At 46.2% G+C, this 16,829-nt stretch overlaps 2 protein-coding genes and 1 long non-coding RNA gene across 3 annotated transcripts; all 3 read right to left on the bottom strand.

The window, feature by feature from the left end:
* Window positions 1–781: 781 nt before the first annotated feature.
* LOC133424181 (uncharacterized) lies at window positions 782–16,541 on the bottom strand. Its single transcript, XM_061714629.1, has 13 exons — window positions 16,490–16,541; window positions 13,495–13,666; window positions 4,961–5,067; window positions 4,695–4,814; window positions 4,560–4,607; window positions 4,440–4,472; window positions 2,202–2,249; window positions 2,061–2,111; window positions 1,919–1,963; window positions 1,754–1,818; window positions 1,562–1,670; window positions 1,167–1,229; window positions 782–1,084 (listed from the first exon to the last, which is right to left on the bottom strand). Exons 1-13 carry the CDS (start codon window positions 16,502–16,504, stop codon window positions 782–784), a joined length of 1,179 nt encoding a protein of 392 aa, XP_061570613.1. The 5' UTR covers window positions 16,505–16,541.
* Window positions 5,191–8,541, bottom strand: LOC133424547 (uncharacterized). Its single transcript, XM_061715221.1, has 4 exons — window positions 8,431–8,541; window positions 8,207–8,348; window positions 7,459–8,115; window positions 5,191–5,291 (listed from the first exon to the last, which is right to left on the bottom strand). The coding sequence occupies exons 1-4, from the start codon at window positions 8,539–8,541 to the stop codon at window positions 5,191–5,193; spliced, it is 1,011 nt and encodes a 336-aa protein (XP_061571205.1).
* LOC133424505 (uncharacterized) lies at window positions 8,773–9,362 on the bottom strand. The gene is made up of 3 exons (XR_009770894.1): window positions 9,228–9,362; window positions 8,910–9,114; window positions 8,773–8,827 (listed from the first exon to the last, which is right to left on the bottom strand). It is a non-coding gene; the product is annotated as an uncharacterized LOC133424505 (long non-coding RNA).
* Window positions 16,542–16,829: the final 288 nt, after the last annotated feature.

Raw genomic sequence — 16,829 nt, 5'->3', positions numbered from 1 at the left:
TTAAAAATCAATTTGAAACTACATAAACATATCACACAGGGTTTGATAATGTTCCACCAACGTCATGTTTAAAGGATACACATTTTTCAGTATTTTTCGTTTACTTATCACAATTGGGATTAAAACATTACACTTTGCTTAATATGTTGCTCTTATTACCTCGTTACTATCAACATTGCGCCGTCGCTACGCGATGAGAGACAAACCTCAGATTACACATTCAGTTATCTGCTTTTTTTCACTTGCTTTGTGATATATCCTGTTATGACGACGCGTGACACGAGAAGTAGCTGGGTGAAACATGTCCCATTCCTGCAGATACAAGTCATGAGAAAAGCTCCTTGTACTGGACTGGAACCACCTTGGTTTCCCAAATTGGGGACAATTAGATTTCTGTAAACTATGTTCCTCCTGTCTAACATCTCACAGGAGACTTGCTGTTGCGGTGTTGGGTCAGGTGACAGCTGATAGGCGCTGTCATTTGCATGCAGCTCATTCCCAGGTGGACTTTAGACCTGCAGACACACTTTGTGTAGTTGCGCACAAAGTGTCATATCCTCATCAATGTTCCTGTGGTTAATAACATCACGACTTTGTTGTGAGTGACTCTGGGGAGAATGAACGGTGTACTTCAATGCAAGGTCACAATATTACTGAAAACCCAAATTATGAACTGTTTTACAGCTAGAAAGGTCTAAGAATGGATTAAGATTCATTTTATAATGTAACAAAAATAAAAGCCCACAGGGAAGTTCTGCATTCACAATAAGGGTGTTTCGTCTCATCTGTGGTGACATTCACAGTAAGCCAAACTGTGTCTTTTGTCCACAATTTCGTCACAAAATTTCCACATGTCCTTTGTGGAGTAAAATGTGAATTTGAAGGGCTCCAGGATTGAGTCCTTCTCATTGTCGTCCAGTTGTTCTGTCCAAACCCTCCCATACTGCAGAGCAGCCTCAGCCTGGTTCTCCCCCATGCACAGAATATCAGGCAGGTCCACTCTGGCAGAGAACAATTGTTTATTGGCCTCAACCCACTCTGCTGCATCTCTGCAATCATGCAGAATACGATCTTCAACCGAGTCCTATGGAAAAAACAGAAAGATGTGTGTACCATAGCTGCTGCACCAACAGTATCTGACCAATAGATACTGTGAAAAAGCTTACCCCTTCCACTGGTGTGTCCTTGTCGGCAGGTCTGACTGAGACCTCAGCCTGCTGCTCTTCATCCTGAAAAGATATAGATAAGCAAAATGATCAGTTGTAATATTAAAAACACAAGCTCCAAAAAAAAAAAGAAAAGATCCCAGCAGTGCCCTCCTAGACATATTAGAGATCATGCAATCATCCAATCATGCATGATCTAGACACTTTATTTTTAAACTGCAGACAGAAGGTTTGACCTCAACTTGTGAATGGCATATTCTTTAAAGTGACCCCACAATTGCAGTACAATTGGAAAAAAGATTGGTAAAAAAAAAAATAGGGAAATAGGAATGCTGGTTTCTGACCTGAAACAAAAGACAAACTCAGATGGAACTCAAACAAAATTTAAATCTGACCTCAGTTATGTCATCCACCTTCCTTTTCCTCAGCCTAAACACTGGTGGCACCTCACCTCGCAGGAGGGCTTTTGATGCATCTGTCCAGTGGGCGAACAGCTTTCCATGGCTCAAAAATGATTAAACAATAGAAATAAATAAAACATTTCTTGTAACAATTTCAAGTCAATATCAAAATCTTTGCAGTCTCACCTTCCAAGGTAAAAATTTTCCATAAGGATGATACACCACCACTGTCGCAAAAGTGGCATGTCCGTCTGAAAAGTGAAGATAAAAAACAAAAGCCTCACACCATGTGATAATAAATGTTTTGTTGTTGTAATTTTGAGCTTACTTTGATTGCATGAATCAACTCACAACAGAAAAGTCATAGGGAGCATCCAGTGTGGTGTAAAAGGCATTCTAGGAATAAAACATAGTCATTTTAATTTAATGCTGATATCTGTAACGCACACAGAATTGCACAAATAATGAATATATAATAAATAATGTCTACTACCATCAACATGAAGATGCCACAGTCAATCCCATATGGTTGTCGTGGAAAACCCTAGATATCAGAAAGAAGTCAATTATGTAATTATTGTTTAACAGTAATAAAGTATTCAACTATTAATATATACATACTTTATACTCTTACCTGAATTTGTAATCCAGTTTTCTCTGTCCAGTTGCCAGGAATTAGTGACTGGGAAAGGTTTCTACAAGACAGTTGCATTAAAAAGATAAATAATAATAAATAATATAATTATCAATATGGGCTCTTTTCACATGCATCACTGGTTCCGATTCAGGACAGACCATCCATGCAGTCACACTCCACACCAGGGGCGCCACTAGGCCCTTTTTGGGGGGGCTTGAGCCCCCCCAAAAGAAGTCTCAGCCCCCCCAAAAAAATAGAGACAATTTTTTTTTTTTTTTTTTTTTTTTTTTTTTTCCCCTCTGGTGGTCATTACTAGCAGTTTCTGATTCCACTCAATGCGCTGTGTGTGAGTTCCCCCCTCTATGTTCTTAGGGTGTGCTGACAAACATTTAGGGGGGTTCATCCCACCAAGGGGGCCCTGACTCAGCCCACCCGAAAAGTTTCTAGAACCCCTACTGCCAGGCGCTCCCTCCTCCATCTATGTGCCTAATCCCTTCACTTCACACAGGTCACACACACACACACACACAACGAAGTAGCCTTTTACAGTCAACAATCATTCTCCCCAGTCCCCACTCATGATGAGACTGTGAGGTGAGCATTGAGCAGTCAGAGTCGTTAGTTACTCAATTAGCGCATATTGATGTGCAAATTAGCGCATACCGTTGTAGTAGCTAAACAAAATAACTTGTCATGTGCCTGCCAGACAGGTGACGATTGGCAAGGCTACCATGACACACCAAGCCAGCCAGCCATCATGCTAGCTCGCAGTAAAGCGGGTCTAAATGGATGCAATGTCTTTTGAGAAACAATATGGGCATAAGTGAAGAACATATTTTCAAACGGGTCTCTTGTCTTCTGAATGAAATTAAGCCCTTCAGAATCGCAAGTGGCTGCTTTTCAACTAGTTGACTGCAAACTCCTGCTTTAGCTTACAGTATATTATTATCTTGTCGGAATATTATTCCAGCCAATAAGTTAGGAAGTTCCATTTGATTTGATTTAATTTTACTTTTGCCTACAAAGCAAAATATTACTTTACTTGAGTCTCCCCTGAAGTGATTTTGGTATTATTTATGCAAGCAAAATTCTACCATAACCTGTATGCAGAATATATATAGGGAAACAATTATTTTTTCATCGCTGTAAAACCACAGAACAGTAAAGAAGATATTGATGTGTATAGGTCTTCATAGATCTAGTCTCTTCATTTTGACCTCAAAGTGCACCAGATTGATCCATTTTTACTTAAAATCTACAAATTTTTCTTCCGGGGGGGCATGCCCCCGGACCCCCCTAGGGGTTCTGTGGTCCATGAACTTTGGTAGGCTGAGCCCCCCCAAAGCTCTGATGCTAAAATCGCCCCTGCTCCACACATTATTTCAAAAGGCTTTTTATGGTGCCAGTTTCTTGACTCAATTGTATGAAATATGTTAATGTTGGTAGGTCATCATGATAAATCTGTAAAACTAATATAAGATTTATAAGTATGATTTGATACACAAAACTACAATTGTACTTATGTTGCACCATAAAAAGGCTTTCACACAGATCTGAACATGACCTGGTTAAAAAACTAAATATGGAACTCTTTAGAACAGCTTTGGAACATGAACTTCCAAAAGAACACAAGAAAAGTTTTTGTTAGTGACCTCAGCAGTTCCCTCATCTCCTTATCACCAAATCCTAATGGTGCTTCAGCACATTTGGAGTCAAGAAAGACTATTTCTCTCTGTACTGGTTTCAAAACCTGTAATTGTAGTTAGTGACATTTGAACTCAACATTGTGTGAAAGGGCAGCAAAACACAATACAACAACAGTACTGTAATAGAAAATGAAGTTCTTTTTGTTAACATTTGATATACATTTTCTGTGACATGCAAACCACCTGTTATAGTAAGCATCACTACTTACAGAGAGAAGGAAATGCCCAGGTTTCCACACAGGAATGACAATGGCATCTCTGATTTTAGCATCATTCTAATACAAAGGAAAAGTTCAAAAGCAAACAGGTAAAATACACAAGAAATATAATCTGAATAAAATTCAGTAGGATAAGTTGCACTTTCTGAGATGGACTGGTGACCTGTCCAGGGTGTAACCCCTGCCTCTGGCCTGAAAATAGCTGGGATAGAATCCAGCAGACCCCCGTTACCCTGCAAAGGATAAAGCGGGTCTAGATAATGGATGGATGGAAGTGGATCACACATTGTTGGTTTTCGCCAGGTTGGTACAACATAGAGGTCAGCAACAAAAATGGTTTTCCCCTGTGTAATACATTTCAAATGTGAGCAAATACCCATATAATATAAAAAGGAAAAGTATATTATGAAAACAATATTTATATTTTATACCTGTGATTGAGCAATTTTCTCAATAACTTCAAAGCACGCATTTCCTATCTGCAAACCAAACAAAAACCAAAAACTTGGCAATGACATACAAACATGATTAGCTCACAATTAAAATGGGTTCAAATATTAACTCACAGTTGATTCCATTTCCTTGTTCAATCCAAGCCCCCAGAAGTCAGCTCGGGTCAGGCAACTTTTTCCTGTTTTAACAATGAGCTCGCCCGCTAGGTTGTCAGTGTCCAATACGTATTTAAGCTGATTGTTGAAGAAAAAATTAAATAAATCATAGCAAGCATAATATTTAAATTTATAAACATAGGAACATGGGTGGTAGGGCGTCAAGATGAGAAGCACGTATCTGTCTAATATATCACACAGCTGTTTCTTTCAAGAATACATACCAGCTGCTCTTGGGCAGGATGAAGCTTGAAGGTCCATGATGATCGGCATGGTCTCACATTCTCACTTTTTGTGATAATTTCACAATGTGGTCCACAGGCATTATTGTCTATTAAAAAAAAGGAATTAAAACATAAAATCTTGCCGATACTATTATGTGTTGATTTAAAAAAAAAAAAAAAAAATTATATATACATATATATACACATACATACACACACATATACACACACTACCTACCTGTGTTTGGGTCAGTGGGGAGCACATGGAGCTGCTGAGGTGTTTCAGCTACTGCAGGATGATGCTGTGTAGGCATATCAGGTGCTGGGTGTCCTGAGGTTTAAGAAATTATTATCAGGCAACATAAGCATTATATTTCCAATTATCACAAAGAAACAAAACATATGTTTTTAAAATACTTTTTACCCTATGTCTTATGTTGTCAGTATGAATGGGAGGATGTTGGACCGTTTCCCCCTCCGTCTGGGGGCTCCGGCGGCGCCGGGGGCGCCCTTGGAGGTACGGTGGGGCCCTTGCCCGGCTCGGGGGGCCGGCCCCCGTCTACTGGACGGCCGGTGGGGGGACGCGGGTGTCTTACCAGGGCCGGCTTTGCTGGTCCTGCTTCCTGGCTTCGGCCTCCGCTCCCCCTCTTGCCCCCCCTACACGATTCATACGCACATAGGCGAAAGGCGGGGGGTCCGGGTCGTGGGGGGCACTGTCCAGCGGGGCCTGGCACTCCCCGCCTCACGGTTTTAACAGCAAAATAGACACTGCACATTCAACACTTAATAAATACATTTGACAAGGACACGTAGTTCGGGAGGGGGGGGGGTCTGTGTCAATCGATACTTGGCCCTCCCTCCTCCCTGTTTTTATGGCATTAATCACATGCACTCAACACAAGGGGCGGGAGGGGGTCCCACATCACCCCCGTTCCCTCACCGGCCTGGGCCTGGGACGGGTGGGTCGGGTTACCCGGGCCTGGCGGGGCCCGCCGTGCAGCCTGGGGTGCCTTCTGGCGGTGCTGGATCCCCCCGGGGAGGGGGAAACGGTGCGTGATTGTATGTCTGTGTCGGTGAGAATGCGGTATGGAAGGGTCCTGCCATGGAGGATTTGAGCCTCCATTGGCAGGACATCAAAAACTTAATAATTTATCAATATTATATTATACAAAGATGGTTATTATTATTATTATTATTAGTATTATTATTAGTATTATTATTATTATTATGTATAGTATATTATATTATTATTAGTATAGGTATCGGATAGGTGAATGGATGAATGAATGGGATGCCTGGGTCTGGGGCCCTCCGTTGTCGGGCCTGCGCGGGTGTCGCCTTGTTGGGGGGTTCCCTCTCTCCGTGCCCGTCTCCGGTCCCCCCCGCTGCCTCTACGGCGGGGCGCCCCTCTGGTCTTGGAGGGCCACTTTCGTGGGGGACGGGTGCGCCTGCCCGCGTCGGCGGCCGGGGCGGCTCTGTCTCTCCGGGCAGGCTGGCCCCCTGCCGGGTGGGGGTCGTTGGCCTGAAGGGTGAGGGCCTCCTGGCCGCGTGTCCGGCCCGGACCGGGTGGCCGGGGATTGCCTGGGTCGCGGTCCGCCGCCGCGGGATCCCTGGCTGCTTCTTTCCGCGCCGTGGGGGCCCCGCCCGCGGGCCCCCTCGGCCGCCGCCGGGTGGGGGGGGGGCCTCGCAGGCGGTGGGTTGCCTCCCTCCTACTTCTCCCCTCTGTGGGGTTGCCGGTGGCCTGGGTTCCGGGCTCTTCCTTGTCGGCCTCTGGTCTCGCGGGTGGCGGGGTTGCTCCCCCCCCTCCCCCACTATAGATACACTTCAGGTGGAGCTTTGTTTGGTTTATTACACACACACACACACACACACACACACACACACACACACACACACACACACACACACACACACACATATAGTCATTTAGTCACATGCATACACACACACACACACACACACACACACATGCATGATCATATACATACACACACACACACATAGACATACACACTGGCTTGTTCACCTGCATGCTGGCTCTCTAGTTTTTGGGTTTAGGTAGCGGTAGCGATAGCTTAGCTCAGACTGCGATCAGATCTCAAGATTTAGGTCGATTGCTGTTCGTGTTTTGGATGGCTCCGTGCCGGTTTCGTGCTTTGTTTGTGGTTTTTTTGTTGCAGATTTCCAGTGCTTGACGTGTGTCTCCGTGTGTTCCTGCTTCCTGGATTGGCAGTGGATGTCGTCACCCCCCACCCCCACCCCCTCCCCCCCCCCCCCAAAAAAAAAAAAAAAAAAAAAAAAAAACACTGGGTTTGTATGTGTATATTTATGTATGTGTACGCATATGTGTGCGTATATATATGTATATATTACATATAGTAATAATGCACATATATACACTTTTGGTTTCTACCGTCATGGTATCAATCAATAATATGTGTGCAGACAAGGTAAAAAAAAAAAAAAAAAAAAAAAAAAAAAAAAAAAAAACTTTTTACCAAATACTGCTTGTCCAAATTTGTCCAGTGTGATGTCTTGCAAACGATGTGACTCACGTCCTCTCTGTAGTTGCTTTTCTAAAAGCTGTGCATTTGTTTTGTTGTTTCTGTGATGTATTAGGTTTCTCATCAAAAAAACGTGTGTTGAGGATGCCATGTTGTTGAGGAAGTAGTTGTTTTTGCGCATACATGAAAAAAGTTGCTCGGCCACCTGGCTATTCAATGAACCCTGAAGTTCTGGAACCAGGTTGATCCTCCTCAACACTTCCTGTGGGTCTTTGGTATTGGCCTCATGAAATTTGTCATACAAGACATAGTGGTCTGGGGAGCCAGTGCATGGATGCCCATCTTTATCAGGATTCTGCAACATTTCAGTCAGCCATGGTAGTGAGATCTTGAGTTTGTTCTGCTGAGCTGCTGTGATGTTCTGTGGTGTCGATGCAGCCAATCTCCCTTCATGTGGTTTGAAAGGTATCACAGTTGGCCAACGTAGGTTGACATGAGTTGCCAGACCCCGAGCAAAGTCATAAACTGTGACATTTGGCAGATGTTTCCAGGATAGAATAAGGTCAGCAAAATCTCGTGGAGACTCTGCATGCAGGTTAAACTTCAAACTGTACACCACACCATGTGGGCAGAGAATCACTGACCACCCACCTTCAATGGAAAATTGAAAAAAAAATAATAATAATAAATGAGCAAGTAGCTAATCGTAGGTAGTTATCGTGCAGTTAAATGTGACCCTTACCAGAGGCTCCCCAGATTTTCTGGAATATCTTGTCGTATGAGTGTCGTGTCTTCATCTCTTGCCTAAGTCTAAGAATCAGATCCATCCGCGACCCCTTTGCATCCAAATTACAGGCCTTGCACAGTTTACGCACAGTTGAAACCTTTTGAAATACAGACAAGAAATAAAGTAAGATGTTACTGCACAATGCAAATCAAACAAACATGCATACACAACAACTCTACCTTCTGCTTCATGAGCTCATCCACCAGCCGGTCTTCTGACACCATGCTGACTTCAGCTTCAGTGGAGGACTTTGCAGAGGAGGCTTTTTCAAATTCTGTGTTTAATGCCATCTCCGATTTACGTGTGTTCCTTCCTATCCATGGGCCCCAGTACTCATAACTAGGTCTTACACTGAAGCTGTTCTTTGCACGACCTGTGAAAAGTACACATAACATTCTTAATATGCTACAGTGCATTGCATCATTAAGTCAGGGTAATTACTAATTTAAGGAAACATTAATATGTACATACTTTGGACAAAGCCACGAGAAATTTTCTCCAGCTGTACAGACTCCCAGAACTCTTCAACGTTGACTTCACCAGTGAAGTTCTCTGGGGCATCTGTAATGTCACTCACTGAAAAACAGTAATTCATTTAACTAGTTTTGAAAATACTATGATATAACTCCCTCCCAACACACAAGACACTGTGACTTACCAGGGAAGTTGAACACTCCTTTTTTGTGTAAGTCCATAACAACTACTGGAGGATAGTAGCCACAGCAAACACAAGAAAAGGAGTAGTCATGGCTTGTCAATGCCTCAAAGTGGCAGTACGCATGCAGAACTGCATCTCTGCCAGGAATTGTCACCTTTCTTAGGCCTTCGATTGCATTTACTACCTTGGATACTGAGACGTTGTTCTACAGAAGAGGCAAAAACAAAACAAGAAGAAACATGTTACATAAGATTCATAAAGACAAATATACTCACACACATATTTAAGTATTTGTCATAAAACATATACTGTACATACCTGTAGGTTAAGTCTCAGGTATACACAAAGTTCCAGGGTCAATATTGTATGGTCATCAAAGTTATGGAGACCGTCTTGCCATTCCTGGTACCTATAAGTCATGTCACACACTGGACATCGCCGGAAATAGGTCGATACACTCACTCACTCACTCATCTTCTCCCGCTTATCCGTTACCGGGTCGCGGGGGCAGCAGCCTCAGCAGGGATGCCCAGACTTCCCTCACCCCAGACACCTCCTCCAGCTCTTCCGGGGGGAGTCCGAGGCGTTCCCAGGCCAGCCGAGAGACATAGTCTCTCCAGCGTGTCCTGGGTCTTCCCCGGGGTCTCCTCCCGGTGGGACATGCCTGGAACACCTCCCTAGGGAGGCGTCCAGGAGGCATCCGGTACAGATGCCCAAGCCACCTCAGCTGACTCCTCTCAATGTGGAGGAGTAGCGGCTCGACTCCGAGCTCCTCCCGGGTGACCGAACTCCTCACCCTATCTCTAAGGGAGCGTCCAGCCACCCTGCGGAGGAAACTCATCTCGGCCGCTTGTATCCGCGATCTTGTCCTTTCGGTCACTACCCAAAGTTCATGACCATAGGTGAGGGTAGGGGCGTAGATTGACCGGTAAATCGAGAGCTTCGCCTTTCGACTCAGCTCCCTCTTTACCACGACGGTCCAGTACATCGACCGCATTACTGCGGACGCTGCACCGATCCGCCTGTCAATCTCACGCTCCATTGTTCCCTCACTCGTGAACAAGATCCCGAGATACTTGAACTCCTCCACCTGAGGCAGGACTTCTCCACCCACCCGGAGAAGGCATGCCACCCTTTTCCGGTCGAGAACCATGGCCTCGGTCTTGGAGGTGCTGATTCTCATCCCTGCCGCGTCGCACTCGGCCGCAAACCGCCCCAGCACATGCTGGAGGTCCCGGTCTGATGAAGCCAACAGGACAACATCATCTGCAAAAAGCAGAGATGAAATCCTGAGGTTCCCAAACCGGATCCCCTCCGGCCCCTGGCTGCGCCTAGAAATCCTGTCCATAAAAATTATGAACAGGACCGGTGACAAAGGGCAGCCCTGCCGGAGTCCAACATGCACCGGGAACAAGTCTGACTTACTGCCGGCAATGCGAACCAGACTCCTGCTTCGATCATACAGAGACCGGACAGTAGAGGGCCCCGGACTCCATACTCACTCAGCACCCCCCACAGAATGGCACGAGGGACACGGTCAAATGCCTTCTCCAGATCCACAAAACACATGTAGACTGGTTGGGCAAATTCCCATGAACCCTCGAGCACCCTGCGGAGGGTATAGAGCTGGTCCAGTGTTCCACGACCGGGACGAAAACCGCATTGTTCCTCCTGAATCCGAGGTTCGACTATCGGCCGTAATCTCCTCTCCAGTACCCTGGCGTAGACTTTCCCCGGGAGGCTGAGAAGTGTGATCCCCCTGTAGTTGGAACACACTCTCCGGTCCCCCTTTTTAAACAGAGGGACCACCACCCCGGTTTGCCACCCCAGCGGTACTGTCCCCTTCCTCCATGCAATGTCGCACAGGCGTGTCAGCCAAGACAGCCCTACGACATCCAGAGACTTGAGGTACTCAGGGCGAATCTCATCCACCCCCGGTGCCCTGCCACCGGGGAGCTTACGAACCACCTCGGTGACCTCGGCTTGGGTGATGGATGAGCACGCCTCCGAGCCCCAACCCTCTGCTTCCTCAGTAGAAGGCATGTCAGTCGGGTTAAGGAGATCCTCAAAGTATTCCTTCCACCGTCCGACAATGTCCCCAGTCGAGGTCAACAGCTCCCCACCAGCACCATAAATGGTGCCGGCAGAGTACTGCTTCCCCCTTCTGAGGCGCCGAACGGTCCTCCAGAATTTCCTCGAGGCCGACCGAAAGTCCTCCTCCATGGCCTCCCCGAACTCCTCCCAGACCCGAGTTTTTGCCTCCAAGACTGCCCGAGCCGCGGCCCGCTTGGCCTGCCGGTACCTATCTACTGCGTCAGGAGTCCCACCGGCCAACATAGCCCGGTAGGACTCCTTCTTCAGTCTGACGGCATCCTGTACTTCCGGTGTCCACCACCGGGTTCTAGGATTGCCGCCACGACAGGCACCGGAGACCTTGCGTCCGCAGCTTCGAGCCGCCGCGTTGACAATGGAGGCAGAGAACATGGTCCACTCGGACTCGATGTCCCCCGCCTCCCCCGGGATCCGAGAGAAGCTCTCCCGGAGGTGGGAGTTGAAGATGTCCCTGACAGAGGGCTCAGCCAGACGTTCCCAACAGACCCTCACAATCCGTTTGGGTCTGCCCGGTCTGTCCAACCTCCTCCTCCGCCAGCGCATCCAACTCACCACCAGGTGGTGATCAGTTGACAGCTCAGCCCCTCTCTTCACCCGAGTGTCCAAGACATGCGGCCGAAGGTCAGATGAAACGACAACAAAGTCGATCATTGACCTCCGGCCTAGGGTGTCCTGGTGCCACGTGCACTGATGGACACCCTTATGCCTGAACATGGTGTTCGTGATGGACAAACTGTGACTCGCACAGAAGTCCAACAACAAAACACCACTCGGGTTCAGATCGGGGAGGCCGTTCCTCCCAATCACGCCTCTCCAGGTATCACTGTCATTGCCCACGTCGATACACCTGGTGTAAATAAATCATGAATATATCATTAACACTGTGTTACTCTGCAAACTACCATAATAGCAGACAAAACACAAATTACTTACTTTCAATTACACCATTCAGGGTGATTATCCTGGCCTTTCTAGAGATCCTTGATGACTCTTCAAGATTTACAGGTCCTGGACAGAGTGCACAAACTGTCTCTGCTGGCTGCAACTCTGTGACATAGTCTGTGAGTGCTTTTGGTTTTATAACGTCATCTGGCAGGTTAGCTGGAAGTTTTTTATGTCCATATATATACTCTACAAGTCGTTTGAAGACTTCTGCTGATGGTGGATAGACAGTATCTGGGTGCTTTTTTGGTGTACTGGTGCTGGTTTCCTCTGTTCTGAACACATCCGGGTTGGTTTGAAATAAATGCCATTTGCTTATATTTTTGTGGACACATGACATCCTTGGTTTGGCACAAGGGCAATGCCATGTGTTTGCTGATGAATTGTATGTTACAAATATCCTCCCAAGGCGACTGTAAGAGTGTAAAGTTGGCTCATGGACTGAAAAACAAAAGTGCTTTGAGCTTTCCTCAAATGACACCTCAACACAGAGAGGGACATGTGCTGCCTGTGCATTTTCTTGCCTTTTAATACAGGTTGACTTTTTTGGGTCACCAAAAAATTTTAAGTGCACCATTTCTGATAAAATATCTTCTCTAAGGCATTCTTCAGTGGCTATGTCTGTACAGTATTGCAAAGAGCGGATGTGTTCACAGTGTGTAAAAATTAATCCACTTCGTGATGCCATTTTGGAATACTGCCTGCATTCTTCCAACTCACACTGAACCTTGTGTACTCGACCCCAGGTTTTGTTCTGTACATGTATGGGGATTGAAAAGCCATGCCCTCCTTTTTGGACTGCAGAGATCCCATTTTTGGCATCCACACAGACACTCCTTAAATAATCACTTTCTGTTACATCCTACGTGCTTCCTCTGGATGTGTTTGGCCAAGTTTCTCTTCAAACAAGTAACTGAACAGAGGGGACATTGGACCTGTTTCAATTTGGATTTTGGACCTTCAGTCTCTTGGATAGTATGTACAACAGAAGAGGAAACCAAAGGAGAAGACGATGTCATATGTGTGTCTGCTGAGGAGTGGATGGTAGATGTTTGAATTGATTGGGCAGAGGGAATAGTACATGTGAGTGTATCCTGTTGCACAAGAAGGTCTGGAGATGGGGATATTATGGTTGGTGGAAGCAGAGGAATGGATGCAGCAGACGAACTTGGTTGTAGGGAGGGCAAGGATGAATCCTGACTCTGTTTGGACTGGGCAGCTGCTGAGGTGGAAGATGGTTGTATGGGACAAGACTTTAAGTGTGCTTGCATGTCTGTCCTTCTAACAACAGTTTTGTCACAAAAAGGACAATGATAATGTCCCCCATTCCTGCAGTTCAAATTGCAGCGGCAGATCTTCTTATCTAAGAGTAAGTAGAAAATGTTTATATTAGACAATGACAAAACAGTTACATGACCGCACGCACACGTCCACATGTACGTGTGTGTGTGTGTGTGTGTGTGTGTGTGTGTGTGTGTGTGTGTGTGTACACACACATGTGTATCTTTAATCTAAAATACAATGGCATTACCTTGAAATGCAATAGCATTTTTAATATGGACTTCCAAATGTCGCTGAAGTCTGGCTGGTTGGTTCGGCTTGAACATGCCTTTGGGGCAAAGGGGGCAGTGGAACTGTCTGCAACATGTTGTGCAGCGTTCCACTGCAGGCTTTCCATCACACGTGATGATTGAATGATGCATCTAAAAAGGATATAAAATGCATCATGTGTTTGAATGATAGTACATGAACTTCAATTCAAATTAAACAGCCTGCAAACTTAGATTGTCTTTGCTTACAGGTAAAATGGCCACTTGCACCAGGTAGTGTAAATGAGGGCCTACCTCTGTAGAAGAATTAATAATGACCAAGAAAATGCTGCACTGCGGGTTAATGTTCAGCATTCAAAAACGTACTTAAGTGACAGTTGCTATAACAAGACAGTTCAGTAATTTAGTATGTTATGTTAGAAGCAAAATATACTCAAGTATCAAAAACAAAAGTACTGATGGTACAGCAGCATGCTATTTCTCAGTCATTTCGGTTACTAGTCGTTGTGTTTATATACTGTAGTATAGAGGGCTGCATTGGGATTGGGTCCCGCGGGACCCAACGCAAATCTCGCGGGATCGGGCGGTTTGAATTTTGCTGCGGGCGGGGGGACTGGCTTTACTGCAGGTGTTTCAGTCATATGGGCATGGTTTGGGGCGTGGTTTGACTGTACGCAGCAGTGCACGCTTCAGCAAACGCTTGACACGCGCGCCCATGACTTCTCTTTCGTGAAAAAAACATCCAATAACTTTATCACAGTTTCATCAAAGCAAGGATTGTCAAATGTTAACATTTTTGCTTTTACTTATTTTATGGCATTATCAGGTCGTAAGCCTCGGTATATCATCGTCTGCCTCCTGAGTCCTGTCTGTTCACTCGAAGGTATAATGCCATGTTATTTTTGTGCAAATTATCCTATGACTTTTTCCAATTTGACTTAACGTTAATTTTCACACATTGCCTGCTTTTAGAATTATTCAGTCCAAGTCTCTCCTCCTCGTACCCCAGTTTGTTCACTCAAAGAATAATGCTACGTTGTTTGTTTGTCTGTGTGCCCACTTATTATTTTTCAATGTGTTTCAAATAAACTGTTGATATTGCATATCATGCTGTAATGTTAATTCTTTATGCATTACTTCTATGTTGCTTTTCATAATATGATAGGTGGAGGGGACCCACATTTGAGAAAGAGAACACAGCTGATCATCATTGTCTAATTTTAGTCTGCATGTACTATTATTATTATTATGCATGTGTTTGCCCAATTAATACATGCAGTAACCTACAGTTGTCATTGCTGTACATTATTATTAAGTCTTACTCTAATACATTTTACACTGTGACGTTTTATAATATTGGGCGAAATATATACTATAATGTAACCAGACTACAATTACAGTACATGCATTGATGCATTTGATTAGTTTTTTTTTTTTTTTTGGTTTGTTACACCAATATGCCCATTTAAAGTTTAAATACCAGCTATAGAGATTAAATTAACGTAAATTATGAATTACAATGATAAATATATAAAACGATTAGTTTGGGAGACACTACAACGTAGTATGGTGTCTACCACAGGTTTAACTTTTGTGTTAAGAAAACCTTTCACAAATTAAACAACTGTTCATGTTAGGGACTGACGCTCCACGGCAACAACGAGAACATGTATCAGACAGTGTGACGTAGGACGTAACTCCGCCCTCTGACTGAAACACCTGCAGTAAAGCCAGTCCCGCGGGCGGGAGCGGGCGGACAAAAAAAAACCCTGCGGGATCGGGATGTAGTCTAGCAACCAGATGGAAATAAATGACGTGAAAAAGAACCTAAAATAAGGTCTTTACAAAGCAAAGACAAAGCAAGGCCAGTCAGATATTTGGAGAAACTGCATTTAGTGTCTGTGGGCGCATGTAGAGACGCACGGGATTGGGACCGCAGTCGGTCAGCAGCATTCTCTTCCTCCACAGCAATGTAATGGCCAAGCGATTAATTTGTTAAATTACAGTAATTCGGTTCATTCATTAACATTGTTGTAACATTGCGGGCAGCTGGAGCGGGCAACCGGGAGCGGGTAGCCGGGAGCGGGAAGGCGGGAGCGGGCAGCCGGGAGCGGGCAACCGGGAGCGGGTATCTGGGAGCGGGAAGGCGGGAGCGGGCAGCCGGGAGCGGGCAACCGGGAGCGGGTAGCTGGGAGCGGGTAGCTGGGAGCGGGAAGGCGGGAGCGGGCAGCCGGGAGCGGGAAGGCGGGAGCGGGCAGCCGGGAGCGGGAAGGCGGGAGCGGGAAGGCGGGAGCGGGCAACCGGGAGCGGGAAGGCGGGAGCGGGAAGGCGGGAGCGGGCAACCGGGAGCGGGCAACCGGGAGCGGGCAACCGGGAGCGGGCAACCGGGAGCGGGAAGGCGGGAGCGGGAGCGGGCAACCGGGAGCGGGAAGGCGGGAGCGGGCAACCGGGAGCGGGCAACCGGGAGCGGGAGCGGGCAACCGGGAGCGGGAAGGCGGGAGCGGGTAGCTGGGAGCGGGCAGCCGGGAGCGGGAAGGCGGGAGCGGGCAACCGGGAGCGGGCAACCGGGAGCGGGAAGGCGGGAGCGGGTAGCCGGGAGGGGGTAGCCGGGAGGGGGTAGCCGGGAGCGGGCGGTAATGGTCAGAAATGCAGCGGGAGCGGGATGAAATAAAACAGTCCTGCGCAGGGCTCTAGTGTAGTATACAACAGAAGTGGAAAAATAAAAATGTGCCAAGTAGTCCTGACACATTTAAAAAAAGTTAACAATCCCTGAGAACTTAAGGTGTTGATGCTAACCGCCATTGGAGAAAGTTAACTTTGGCGTTATCTAACGACAACACAAACCGACATGTAACATGCAGTAATTTGCATCATTAATGACTTCTATAACGTTACTATTTTACGGCACCTATATTGATCAAGAACACAAGAAACCATGCATTTACTTTCTGTGTATAAGCAAAATCAGCAACTCACCGCTACTCTGGACATGACTCGCTGTCGTCCCTCGATCTAAATGGCGGATGAAATCGCATTTAAACGTCTTCACTCCCCCCTGCCCCGCCCCCTGCCCCGCCCCCCGTCCACCGTCCTGACAGTGGAGGCGTCCTGACAGTGGAGCCTGCACCGGAAGCGACCTCACAGTGGAGGTCTGCAGCCAGGTGCCTCTCGAAAATTTTGTGAATGTGTATTTCAACTTTAAAGTCGGTTCATCCCTAACCAGCTTTAAGGTGCCTCCTGTTGTGCCACACAGGTTAGCTTGGCTGTCCAGTTATCGAAGGTTATTAATAATTTTATTCAAGAATTATTAATAATT

The sequence above is a fragment of the Cololabis saira genome, chromosome 23 (genome assembly GCF_033807715.1).
Source record: "Cololabis saira isolate AMF1-May2022 chromosome 23, fColSai1.1, whole genome shotgun sequence".
In the NCBI taxonomy this organism is placed as follows: Eukaryota; Metazoa; Chordata; class Actinopteri; order Beloniformes; family Belonidae; genus Cololabis; species Cololabis saira.
This window is presented reverse-complemented; position numbering and strand designations above follow the sequence as displayed.

What these genes read in the sequence shown, in the direction of transcription:
- LOC133424547 (XM_061715221.1), bottom strand. Translation starts at nt 8,541, where the DNA reads ATGGCATTAAACACAGAATTTGAAAAAGCCTCCTCTGCAAAGTCCTCC. An exon ending in GAAAATCTGGGGAGCCTCTG is followed by an intron (nt 8,116 to 8,206) that starts GTAAGGGTCACA and finishes TTTCCATTGAAG; the next exon opens with GTGGGTGGTCAGTGATTCTC. An exon ending in ATTTGGACAAGCAGTATTTG is followed by an intron (nt 5,292 to 7,458) that starts GTAAAAAGTTTT and finishes CTTAAACCTCAG; the next exon opens with GACACCCAGCACCTGATATG.
- LOC133424181 (XM_061714629.1), bottom strand. An exon ending in CTCCCTATGACTTTTCTGTT is followed by an intron (nt 1,819 to 1,918) that starts GTGAGTTGATTC and finishes TTCACTTTTCAG; the next exon opens with ACGGACATGCCACTTTTGCG. An exon ending in AGGTGGATGACATAACTGAG is followed by an intron (nt 1,230 to 1,561) that starts GTCAGATTTAAA and finishes ATATCTTTTCAG; the next exon opens with GATGAAGAGCAGCAGGCTGA.